This window comes from Artemia sp. Qi Xiang Cuo, chromosome 13 (assembly GCF_049724085.1).
Source record: "Artemia sp. Qi Xiang Cuo chromosome 13, ASM4972408v1, whole genome shotgun sequence".
Classification (NCBI taxonomy): domain Eukaryota; kingdom Metazoa; phylum Arthropoda; class Branchiopoda; order Anostraca; family Artemiidae; genus Artemia; species Artemia sp. Qi Xiang Cuo.
This window is the reverse complement of record NC_142806.1, coordinates 49,270,903-49,284,655: the sequence shown is the minus strand read 5'-3', so window position 1 is coordinate 49,284,655 and position 13,753 is coordinate 49,270,903. Positions and strand designations below refer to the sequence as shown.

At 36.7% G+C, this 13,753-nt stretch overlaps 1 protein-coding gene across 2 annotated transcripts in view; it reads left to right on the top strand.

The window, feature by feature from the left end:
• Positions 1-13,753, top strand: part of LOC148945366 (protein AAR2 homolog) — a 95,393-nt gene that overhangs the window by 39,762 nt on the left and 41,878 nt on the right. For both annotated transcript variants that reach the window (XM_089099404.1, XM_089099405.1), the window contains exon 6: positions 11,518-11,692. In XM_089099404.1, coding sequence (XP_088955530.1) covers positions 11,518-11,692 — 175 coding nt within the window. The remainder of the gene's footprint in view (positions 1-11,517; positions 11,693-13,753) is intronic.

Genomic DNA, 13,753 nt, shown 5'->3' with positions numbered 1-13,753 from the left:
TGTTGCCTTAAGATTAAATTAAAATGCACTGTTTTAATGCAAATTACCAATAAGGCATCTCAGCAGTATCCCAAGAACGACTAAGGGCATTATGTTCAAACTTTCGGGGCTACTTCTGCTCTTAGAATTTAACCAAATCAAAATAGCGTAAGTGTATCCAAGCTATCAAAGAAAGTAAAAAGATTTTTTTGTGAATGGTATCAAGTTTTCTATTTCAGGTCAACTAGAGGAGGTATGAAACTAAATAAACACGGGTGTTTAAATTTTTAAAAGGGTGTAAAAATTGCTGAAAATTTTTCTCCAGCATACAAATAGCTTGTGAAACTATAAAATCTTTAAAAAAACGAAAAGTTTTTAAGAGTTATTTACTTTTTTCCTGAAAAAACTATGTTAATAAAAAACAAAGAGAAATTAATTAGAAAAACTTTTTCCAAAAATTAAGTTTTTCAAATGAAATTAAAGAACTCCATTAAGCCAAAAACGAGCAAAAATAAAATCAAATAATCTACCAAGCGTGAAACTAACACAAATAAGCATCGACAAATAAATGAAACCCAAATGAACAGAAATCATAGGTAGCGCAATAGCGCTGCTTAAATAAAGAGCGATTTGGGGACAATTTTTTGTTTATTTCTGTGTTTTTAGACCAGGGCACTTCGTATCGAAGGAGTTGTCGTAGAAACTTTGAAAAGGGCTCATTTGATTGGAAATTGGACTGGCTAATGCCATTTTTAATAGTCGAAAGAGATTGAAGGACAACTAGCCCCCCCCCCCACGCCCATCATTCCCCTAAACACATCCAATCAAAATTTTGAGATAGCCATTTTGTTCACCGTAGTTGATTTCCAAATAGATAATATGTTTTTGAGGAGGACACTCCCCCACTACCCTCGGGGCGAGGGTTTTAAGTTATGCCCTGAGGGTATATAACAACGAAGCTGGCACAATGTATCATTTATTTTTTTTTTCCTTTAGAGCAGGGCACTTCGTATCGAAGAAGTTGTCGTAGAAACTTCAAAAGGGCTTATTCAATTCGAAATTGGACTGGCTTGTGCCATTTTTAATAGTCGAAAGTGATTGGAAGGCAACTAACACCCCTTCCACGCCCACCATTTTCCCGAAACACATCTAATCAAAATTTTGAGATAGCCATTTTGTTCAGCATAGTGGATTTCCAGATAGAAATTATTGTTTTTGAGGAGGACACTCCCCCACAACCTTCAGGGTAAGGGTTGTAAGTTATGCCCTGTGGTCATATAAGGTTTTTATAGAGTGCGTTGTCATAGAAACTTCAAAAAGGGCTCATTCGATCAGAAATTGAAATGGCTAGTGCCCTTTTTAATTGTCGAAAGTAATTGGAAGGCAACTAACACCCTTTCCTTGCCCACCAGTTCCCAAACACATCCAATAAAAAAAATTTGAGATAGCCATTTTGTTCCGCGCAGTTTAAACCTCAGTAAATTATACCTTTGAGCAGGAACCCCCCCCCCCCATCACAGTCTTCAGTGCAAGGGTCATAAGTTATGCCCTGGGGGCATATACGTTTTTATTGAAATCTTTGTCGTAGAAACTTGAAAAAGGGCTCATTCGATTGGAAATTCAAAGGTCTAGTGCCCTTTTTAATAAACGAAATTGATTTGAGGGCAAATAACCCCCCTCTCTCGCCCACCTTTTCCCCAAACACATCCAATCAAAATTTTTAGATAGCTATTTTGTTCAACGTTGTTGATTTCCCGATAGGAATTATGTTTTTGAGGAGGACACTCAGCCCACAGCCCTCAGGGCAAGGGTTGTAAGTTATGCCCTGGGGGCATGTAGAGTTTTTATAGAACGTGTTGTCGTAAAAACTACAATAAGAGCTCATTCGATTAGAAATCGAAATGGATAATACCTTTTCTAATAATCGAAAGTGATTAAAACGCAACTAACACCCCTTCCGCGCCCACCATTTCCCCAAACATATCCAATCAAAATTTTGATATAACCATTTTGTTCCACGCAGTTTAAAGTTCAGGAAATTATATCTTTGACCAGAAAACCCCCCCCCCCCACAGTATTCGGGGCCAAGGTTATTAGTTATGCCCTGGGGGCAGATAGGTTTTTTATTGAAAATCTTTGTCGTAGAAACGTCAAAAACGGGTCATTCGATTGGAAATCCAAAGGGCTAGTGCCTTTTAATAGTCGAAAGTGATTTGAGGGCAACTAACCTCTCTCTCACGTCCATCTTTTCCCAAACACATCCAATCAAAATTTTTAGATAGCCATTTTATTAACTGTAGTTGAAAATTTTGGAAATTAGGTCTTTAAGGACGACAACCCATCCCCCCCCCACAACCGGCAGCGGCCGAGAAAGAAGAAATTTGCAAAATTTGAAATATGTAACTTTAATCTTTTTCAAATCGTTTAGCTAAAGTTTCAACTTAACTTTCAACTATTAAAAAAGGAACTAGGCCTTTTAATTTCCAAGTGAATGAGCCATTTTGAAGTTTCTACGACAACGCTTTCAAAAAAAACCTGACATGCCCCTTGTGCACAACTTACAACCCGTGCCCTGAGGGCTGGGGGTTATCATCCTTTAAGACCTAATTTCCGGAATTTTCTACTAGATTGAAGAGAATTGCTATCTCAGAATTTTGATTGGATATGTTTGGGGAAATGGTGGGCATGCGAGGGGGGGTTAATTGCCCTCCAATCACTTCCGACTATTAAAAAGAGCATTAGCCCTTTCAATTTTTATTCGAATGAGCCCTTTTTGAAGTTTCTAGGACAACGCTTTCTATTAAAACCTTATATGACCCAGGGCATAAATTACAACCCTTGCCCTGAGGGCTGTGAGGGGGCTGTCACCCTAAAAGACATAATCTCCAGACCTTCCAACTACGTTGAACAAAATAGTTATCTCAAATTTTGGTTGGTTGGGTGTGGAGAAATGGTGGGCGTGAGAAGGGGGTTATTTGCCATCGAATCACTTCCAACTATTAAAAAGTGCACTGGCTGTTTCAATTCCCAATCGAATGATTCATTTTCGGAAGTTTCTACAACAACGCTTTCTGTATAAAAAAACCTTATATGCCCCACGGGCATACTGATAACCCTTGCCCTGAGGGCTGTGGGGGAGTGTCATCCTCAAAAACATAATTTCCGGACTTTTGAAAGACATCAAACAAAAGGAATATTTCAATATTTTAATTTAATGTGTTTTCGGAAATAGTAGTTTTGAGAGGGGTGTTAGTTATACTGCAAGCACTTGACTATTAAAAAGGACACAAGCCCTTCTAATTTCTAATCAAATGAGCCTTTTTTGAATTTTTTACAACATCACTCTATAAAAATCTTATATGCCCCCAGGGCATAACTTACAACCCTTGCCCTGAGGGCTCTGAGGGGGTTATCATCCTCGAAGACCTAATTTCTATAACTTTTAATTACGTTGAACAAATTGGCTATTTAAAAATTTTGATTGGATGTGTTTGGGGAAAAGGTGGGCATGAGAGGGGGGTTAGTTGCCCTCAAATCACTTTCGACTATTCAAAAGGGCACTAGCACTTTAATTTCGGATCGAATGAGCCCTTTTTCAAGTTTCTACGACAAAGCTTTCAATAAAAACCTTACATGCCCCCAGGGAATAACTTATTACCCTTACTCTGAGGTCTGTGGGGGGAGTGCCATGCTCAGAGATATAATTTCCGGATCTGTCAACTACTATGAACAAAATGGTTATCTCAAAATTTTGATTTGATATGTTTTGGTAAAGGGTAGGCGTGGAAGGGGGTTTAGTTGCCTTCCAATCACTTTTGACTTTTAAAAAAGGCACTAGCCATTTCAGTTTCCAATCAAATGAGCCCTTTTTGAAGTTTCTACAACAACGCTTTATATAAAAACCTTATATGCCCCCAGGGAATAACTTACAACCTTTACCCCTGAGGACTGGGGGTGTGTGTGTCATCCTCAAATACCTAATTTCCAGAACTTTCAACTACGTTGAACAAAATGGCTATCTCAAAATTTTGATTGGATGTGTTTGGGGAAACGGTGGGCGTGAGAGGGGGGTTAGTTGCCCTCCAATCACTTTCAAAGGGCACTAGCCCTTTGAATTTCCAATCGAATGAGCCTTTTTTGAAGTTTCTACAACGCTTTCTATAAAAACCTTATGTGCCCCCTGGTATAACTTACAACCCTTTTCCCGAGGGCTGTGTTGGTGTATCCTTCTCAAAAACATAATTTATATCTGGAAATCAACTACGCTGAAGAAAATGGCTATCTCAAAATTTTGATTGGATGTGATTGGAGAATTGGTGGGCGTAGAAGGGGTGTTAGTTGCCTTCCAATCACTTTCGACTATTAAAAAGGGCACTTTTCGACTATTAAAAAGCCACTCCAATTTCCAATTTAATGAGCCCTTTTCGAAGTTTCTGCGACAACTCCTTCGATACGAAGTGCCCTGGTCTAAAGAAAAAATAAATAAATAATACATATTACCAACATCGTTCTTTACTTTAGCAGCGCGATTGCGCTGCCTATGATCACCATAAATTACTTTTCGCAATAAACTTTTAATTTTAAGACAAACCGAAATAAAATTATCATTCCTGAATCAGTGTTACATGGCATTTTTGTTCACTAGGTAGTTTTTTTTCAAGACGCGTTTTTTAACTTTCGGTTGCTATGGGCTGTGGTTCGCTCTTTACTAGGTTGCAACTACCGCTGTAACCACGACAATGGGCAAATTTTATAACTTAAATACCTTTGCTCAAGGATTGTAGGGGCCATGTTATCTCTAAAGGTATAGTTGTTGGGCCTTTCAACTGTGCTGAACAAATTGGATATTTCAGTCCGACGATTTTGGAAAAAGGGGCGTGGAAGGGGGTCTTGTTGCCCGCTAATCTTTTTGGTCATTTATAAAGGGCACTAAAACTTTCAATTTTCGTTCGAATGAGTCCTCTCTCGATAGTCTACGACCATTGATCGATAAGATCATCCCTGGGAAAAAAATAAACACACATCCGTGATCTTCCTTCTTGCAAAAACACGAAATTCCACAGTTTTGCAGATAGGAGCTTGAAACCTCTACAGTAGGGTTCTCTGATACACTGGATCCGATGATGACATTTATCAATTCTGTGACTTTTAGGGGGGTTTCCTTTCTTTTTTGAAAATCGAGCAAATTTTCTGAGGCTCGTAGTCTTTTTTTTATTCAAAAATAAACTATAATACTGAAAATACACGAAATCTTTTTCTAATACTTACTTCAAATAATTCTTCTTTTCCTTCTTTTATCCAGCTGTATTTGGTCCTCCTTTCCTCGTTTCCTCTTCTTTTTCATTTTCTTGAGTTGGTGCTACTTCATGCAATGCATAGAATCAGACCGGTTATTGTTTTCTTTTCGTGCCCCTGAAAATTAAATAAAAATTAATCCTGTTTCTTTTTTTTTTAACTAAGACTTCCTGCTTATTTGTAACCTAATTCATCCCTATTTCATTATTATTCCCTTCATTTTACTACCTATCTATCTTACCTCTTGCTCGACATTATATATCATAACAAGCCGATTCTTTTGATATAGCTATTGGTATCAAAATCGTCTTTTAGAGTTTTGGTTACTATTGAGTCGGGTCGCTCCTTACTTACAGTTCGTTGCCACGAACTGTTTGACAAGTGCACAAAAGTCAAAAGTTACTATGATCACTCAAACTGGAGTGAATCATATTTTTAACACCAAACTTTATTTTCTGAAAGTGACCACTCCTCTTTCCGTGCGAGTAAGCATTCTTGTATGGAAACCAAAAAGACGTAGTTTCTCTGCTAATGGGGTTAAAAGACTCATCAGGTACTTGGAAGTTAGTATGCAATTACAGTCGTAGCAAAGTAAAAGACTATGTCGCTTAAATTCGTGACGGTAGAAATAGCTAAGTAAAATGAAACGGAAGTTTCTAGGGAGTCAATGATCTCTTCTCTCTGGGAAACAAACCTTTAGAAAAAGAACTATGAACTGGAATAATTCACGATGCTATCTCACATTTTCGGGCGAATTCATTAACTAAGTTGTACAAAAACAGTACTAAGTTCTACATCAAAATTAAATTCTGACAAAAACAAAGCACAAAATTGAAACAAACTCTGAGCCTTAACACAAAACAAAGATAGGATAATTTATTCTCAGCAGTAGTAAGCGATATTAAATGATAGATTCATACAACGGTTTAAAAGCATGTGTTGGAGAGAATGTTCCAAAGCTCCAGTTGAAGTAAAACAGACAGTCCTGGATTAGTAATTAAATTCCCAGGACTTTTTCCAGTTACGTCCAGTCTATGAGAAAATATATTATTTAAGTTTTACTGATAACTATTATCAAAAAGGAAAATATTACATAAAGATAACATGACCCCCATAGTCCCTAAAAAAAGGGCTGGAACTTATGCAATTTGGTCATTGTTCAGACATAGTATTTATATTGGGAAGTATATTTAATTTTTTTTTAGGGGGGGGGGTATTTTTGGCGGGGTAGGTTTTCTACTGGATAATTTTTTCTTGGAAGAAGTTTCCAAAGGAATTTTCCAGGGGAAATTTTACACGGGAGGGGGGAGGGGATTCTCTGGCAAGACTAGAAAAACGGCCTGAAATTAAATAGAAAAAGTTTTTTCAACTGAAAGTAAGGAACAACATTAAAACTTAGAATGAGCAGAAATTATTCCGTAAATGAGGTGGGCTGCCTTTTCCTCAACCTTTACGATAAAGCTTGACTTTTTGTCACAATTCTTTAGGAAAGACAGCTCAAACCGTTGAACTTGAATGAGATGTATTTTTAAAGAACTTTAAGACTTTAGCGTAAAGAGCGAGGGTTGAGAAAGGGGTACCCCCTCATATACGGAACAATCTCTGTTCGTTCTAAGTTTTAATGTTGCTCCTTACTTTCAGTTGAAAAAAACTTGTTTTTTCAACTTAATATCCTAACAGAAATCCTCGTTTACTAAATGACAAAATCACCTATGCGATGACGTTGTTTTTTTATTTGCTATAATCACAGCAACGCGTTTGCTTTTCAAATAGGCTTTCGTTTCAAATGGGTCAAGTTTTTCAGGGTCATAGTACAGAGAAATACATTTTGCTTTCAAAATTGCTTTCACTTGATAACTTTTCACTCTTTTTACTTGTTTAAAATTTCATTAAAAAAAGAACATGTTTTGCGTTCATTTTACAAGCTTAAAAGTTTACATAGTACTAGCAGCAGATATATACCACAACTGGTAAAAGGGTGGGATTATTTGACTTCACTTTCTGACATGCGCTTTAAAAATCATCCACACGTTCGGTTAAGTTGATTTTTATTATATTTTTTTCTATAACCTCAATGGATTTTGTCAACATTCTATGTTTCCGGACATAGCATAAAAATTGGAATAAAATAATTGCAATAAGCTTAACCGAAATCAGAGTAACCCTGCGTTTGGCTAAGCTTATTGCAATTATTTTTTTCAAAGTCCTTAATGGATTTTGTCAACATCGTATGTTTCCGAACATAGCATAAAAATTGGAATAAAATAACTTCAATAAGCTTAACCAAAAGCGGAGTAACCTTGTGTTATGTTAAACTTGTTGCAATTTTTTTTTCAAAATCCTTAAAGATTTTGTCAAAGTCCTATGTTTCCGAACATAGCATAAAAATTGGAATAGAACATTTGCAATAAGCTTACCCGAAAGCGGAGTAACCCAGCGTTTGGTTAAACTTATTGCAATTATTTTTTTTTCAAAATCCTTAATGGATTTTGTCTACATCCTATGTTTCCGAACATAGCATAAAAATTGGAATAAAAAATTGCAATAAGCTTAACCAAAAGCGGAGTAACCTTGAGTTTTCTTCAGCTTATTGCAATTATTTTTTTTCAATTTTTATGCTATTTTTAGACCCATAAGATTTTGACAAAATCCTTTAAGGATTTTGAAAAAAAAGTATAATTGCATTAAGCTTAACCGAACGCGGTAAATGATTGGATAAAAGAAGATCTGATGATAGGCGTCACAAAAATAAATCAATGTAGTTAAAGCACACTTTTTACTGGGGGGGGGGGGTGAAGGACAGTAAGCTCTACTTTTCTGTTTGATCATAGTTTTGAATATTTTGCTCTGCGACAGACAAGCTTGTTCTTCGGTATTTTTATTATTACAAATTGAATTCAAATTATCTTCATCTTGATTCATATGTAAATCTTTGTGCGTAGTTTTTTAAATTTTGGAATTTCTCTAAAACCGAGTTAAACTTGAGTTTCTCCCGATTATTGATGCTTTTTCAAATCAGATATTTTGGTTTAGAAATCAAACAGATGTTCTGCAATTGATGGACTCAAATTTGGGAATGTCCTGCTAGATTTTAAAGGAATCAGTTGCCTATATTCATTATATTGTTGCTAGCCAAATTAATTTTGCTTACTAGCCAAACCTAAAAAACTGTTTTTATATTAGGGTCTCCTTGGCCCCAGACTTACGGATATATATTTCAAGCCACTTGGGAGAAAAAATTGCTCTTTTTCAGGCCCCATTTCCGGCCGAACATTTTTTTCCAATTTTTCTTTCATTCAATTGAGTCTCCTGGTCAGGGACTTACGGAGTTGAAGTTTAAAACCGAAGGCGAAACGGTTTATCGCCTGTTTTTTTTTAGTGGAGTGGGACTGTATCCCAACCTCTACTTTGTTTTTCTTCACCTGTTATTTCTTAGTCATCGTTTTTTTTGCTTTAGCTTAAAAAAAAGAAAAAAAAGAAGAAGAACTGTGAGCCTTTAGAGGGAAAGTCTTTCTTCAAGCATTAAATAATTTTTTTCAAATGGGAATAAATGATGGCACTAAAAATTAAGTTATCGCATATACGAGGGGGACTGTTGTCTGCTCAATCGCTCGCTTCTTAAGCTATACTCTTTAAGATCAGATTCCCACTAAATAATAAGTTAAATGGTATTTAGCAAAAAAAAAAAGGTTTCTGAGGGATGACAGCTGCACTCAATTCTTGAAATTGGAATTTTCGCTTGTTACTATTTTGGTCCGCCTTGAACCAAGATTATTGCTTTTGCAGTTGCTTAGTCTCATTTGTTAATCAGAAATGACCCTAGAGCTTTCAATTTTCGCTTGAACGAGCCCTCTTCCTATATTCTACTACAATTGTTTTGATAAGATTACCCCCAGAAAGAAAAGCTACAGGTGAACAAACCTTAGTGATCGTTCTTCTTGGGAAAGTACGAAATTTCCTATCTTTTAGGGAAGACTTATAACCTCCGCTTCAGAGTTCTCGGATATTTTAAATTTGATGACGTAATCATTACCCTTTTTGGGGGCATCTTCTTCCTTTTCCTGTGATCTTTTATTTCATGCTGAAATTTTTATGTTATAAGGGGTGGAATATCACCCCTTCAGTATCCATATTGCCTAAAAACGGGTCATTTAAATACATACTTGTGCTTGTGTTTAAAAACAAGTGGCCATATACACACAAAAAAAGACAGAAAAAAAATATATTAAAAAATGAACAAATCAAACAATAGCACTCAACACTTCGAAATTATTACTTCCGTTTTCCTAAAACATCATTTATGAAACTTTCCTGGGAGCTGTGGTGCCCCCCCCCCAAAGAAGTTATTGCTTAAATTCTCCAAACTTTGGCAATTACTCCGAAAATGTTCCAGGTCATCCCCATACTCCCCACAAAGGTGGCAAGCACGCCTACCTCCCAGGCCATCTTCAGCATAAGAGTCCCAGTTACTCCTGCGCAATGGAACATAATTTTCTTGTGCTCGCAATCAGCACTTCAGTGCCTTCTAAGGTGGGTTCAGTCTCAAGCAAAACTCCTCCGCATACGCTACTTTAATCTGCTTATAATTAAAATATTATAATTACATGAATTTCTGTCAAATTTCTATTTCGAATTATTGCCAATTCCAAACCTCCAACAGATTGTTCTGAACTCATTAATAGTAAATCTTCCATCTCCCTCTCAATTCCTCCACCTTCCCCTACCCCTGTCTGTCTGTCTGTCTCTTTCTTTCACTTGTCCTCCTCCTCTCCCCCCTCGTCTCTCTCTGTATCTGCTTGTTACCCGTAAAGCATATTAATCTTGTGGCCGGCGTTAACCCGCCCAGAAAATACCTCTTCGGAAAATACCCCCCCCCCGCGGCTGGTTGTTCCCCAATCACTTTCGACTTATTAAAAAAGACTTGAACTCTCAATTTTTGATCTAATGTGCACCCTCCGAAGTTTCTGCGATAATGCGATGGAGGTTTGGATAAAGAAGGGACAGTCCCCTTCTTATACGGAATTGATTCTGCTCATTTTGGGTTTTAATGTTACTCTTTCTATAATAACAGCCTAGACCAGAAATATTCCCAGAAATCACAAGGGAGTAGATACCAATTTCCCGTTTTTTATGCGTTTTTTAAAGTTTCTTTTGTGCCAAACCCCCCTGAACCTCACCCCTCTCCCCCAACATTAATCCTAGCTACGGCCCTGGGGATCATACATCAGTTTCTACATCCACCCTCCCATTGTCTCTCCCTTAGAACTAATTCTGTATTTATCTGATGACTTAATGAGAGCAGGGATTTTTTGGCATTAAAATGTACCCTTTGAGGTATCTTCCTCCCCCCAAACTACAAAACAATCAGAATCCCATTGTAGGAGTTTAAGTGTCTTTTAAGTTTTGTACTTTGTCCATCACTTACAGATAGTACTTGTTATTGGAAAACATACGGAAATTTTTCGCGAGGGACTTTTCTCACGGGGGGGGGTATATTTTCCGTGGGGGGGGAGGAGTAAGTTTTTGGGAATAATTTTCTTTCAGGGAGGATGTATTCTCCGGGGAATTATTATCCGAGGGGGGGGGGTGTTTTCCGCGGCGGGTAAACGCCTAGAACCATTAATCTATCTTATAATGTTTTATGCGTTTTTCCTGCATAGTATACATAATTATCACCTCACAGCTAGATTACTTTGCTTGCATTGCTTCATTGTTTTACTAAATACTCTGTTTTATTACTTGTGAGCTTTTCAGGAGCTGATCTCTCGAAGTTCACTCTTTTGGTAGTTTTTCTCGTTTTAAGGCTTTACATTCTAAGGACTTAACTGAGGCTGAAGTCAATACATTCAGAGGGATACGAGTATGCAAAAAATAAAAAAGGAGAAATGAAAGAAAGAAAATATTGCCAATGCAAAACAATATTTTGAAAATCCAATCTGGCTAAATCCATAGTAGAGTATGGTTAATAGCGTTTTCCTAAGCCAAGCAAATAAGCCTAGAAATTACCCTAAAAGATATTAATAGAATCAAATATAATCCTGGAAATTTCCTCGCTAGATGGTCTGATCAGAACATGGAGTGAGCCTTATTTTCAAGCTCCCCAGCTATTGGTTATAGTCACCTGCATTTTACTGATAGCCTAAAAGCCTTGTAGAGTTCATCAACTAGATATCCTCATTTTCTAGAGCAAATCGATTCTATCGGTAGCAATAGCGAAATTTGATTGTCAACTTTGATTTTCAGTCCGAACCAGCTTCTTGGAGAGCTTCAAATGGCATTTCTAGCATTCCTAGTTGGACAATCTTATCTTGGATTTGAGCATTGGAAACAATTAATCCTGACAATTTCAACATCGGATAGAGCACTCCTAAAAAATCCGGAATTTTTCATCGAATTCCTTAATGATCTCTACTTTCAAGTAAGTGTACTGTATTATTCGGGTGTTTTCTCTTCATATATTGTTGTACCTAAAGGAAGAGCACGTATTTAAAGGTTTTGGAATTCTAATGTAGAGCAGTAATAAGGAAGAATAAAGGGACAACACTTTAGAAAGGTTGCACGTACAAATTTGCTGGGTAATCTTTCAGTTGGGAGAACGATTTTTTTTTTTTTTTTTTTATTTAGTTCTGGCTGTTCCCCCAGCTCCTCTCAAGTAGGCGAAATATCCTTTAGAGGAAAGAAGATTCACTAGGGAAGTATGTTAGTGTTTCTGAGAAAAAAGTGTTTGTTACGCCTTTGTGATTCAGATTCAGATTTATTCACCAATAAATAAAAATTTAAGATACAATACTCTTATTAGCCCTCGAAAGGCTCCATGGCCAGGGATACAAGGGGGATACAACAACAACAAAAAATCAATATAAGCGACTACTACTACTACTACTACTAACAACTCACCGCAGCACCAAGCCATCTGAGGCCAACTAAGCTACGCACGCTCCTCTTCCATCCCAATCAATTCAAAGCCTCCCATCTTTACACCCACCCACGAAGTTCCTATTTCCTTTAAATCTTTCTTTATGACGTCCTCCCACCCCAGACGAGGGCGACCTGCTTTCCATTTAGCCCAAGACGGTTGGGCGAAAAGAACAATCTTCGGCAATTTATTATCCTTCATCCGCACAACGTGCCCTAGCCATCTCAACCTTTAGCCCTAGCCATGTCAAGCTTTATATAAGCAATATATAATATATAAGCAACAACTAAAAAAAAACTAAACGCTGACGAAACAATAAATTTGCTTAAGGAAATTATTTTTGGCTTATATCACGATAGTGTGACTCATAATCTACGTCAATGTAAGAATTATTAATTTATAAATGCACGTTCTGAAAGTTTCAAAATTTATCAATTCTGCATAAATAAATTTTCCATCTAATATCAAATCGAAATAACACATTTTATGAAAATTAGAGACGCTAGATTAGAATACTATACCGGTCGAACCCCATAATGCTGGATAGCTCTACCATAAAAGTACAAAGAAGACTTTACACCTGACCCTGGAAAGACCAAACATAGACTGTGACACCTACAGTAATATACATTAACTGTTGCAGAGATGAGATGAGATGGGTTTTTTTTTCAACTAATAATTACATCATACTTAGCTAGCACTTACCACATTTTTCTGAATAACATTATCAACCAAACCTAGAAAATGGTAAGAACGTATGACGCTTTATTAAGCCACTATTGTGGCTTGAGCAGCGTCACACAATCTTTCATCGTAAACCAAACTCATTCACTCCTCCTACTCTTTTCTTACCTTTCAATACTATTCAACCCTCCCGAATAAAAAAAAAATACCCACTAAACACACCCAAAAAAAAAAAAAAAACAACAATCAAATATACTCAATTCCCACCCAACGAAAATTTTGAATTTTTTAATTTATTTTTAAACTGAAACTGGTTTTCTGACTCTAATGCTCTCCGGAAAACCGTTCCATAAATTAACTGCATAGTTTCTAATTACAAAACTAGTTCGACTCGTACTCCTTACTTTTGAGACTAAGCTTCCACGACCTCTAGTCCTATGCTGATGATAATCTGAATTAAACTTAAAAAATCTCTAAAATACTAAGAAGATAATCTATTAAGCACTTGGTAAGTAAACACTCCCGCCCGCCTGATGGTCCCTGATCTGATGAAAATTTAAAATTCTAAAACTCAAAAAACATTCACGCGTGTGCTCATACTGAATAAACTCACCTAATACTCGAAGCGCCTTATTCTGAAGAACCTGCAGTCTTTTAATATTTGAAGAAAAATTAGATGCATAAATACAGCAACCATAATCAATAAAAGGATGAAAAACAGTATGATATATATTTCTTAAAAGAGTTAAGGGTAACACGTGTTTCAAACGCCGCATCACTCCAAGACCTCGTGCAAGTTTAGAAGAAATCATATTTATGTGTTTCTTCCAACTAAAACTATTATCAACATAAAATCCTAAATATTTATTTTCAAAAACC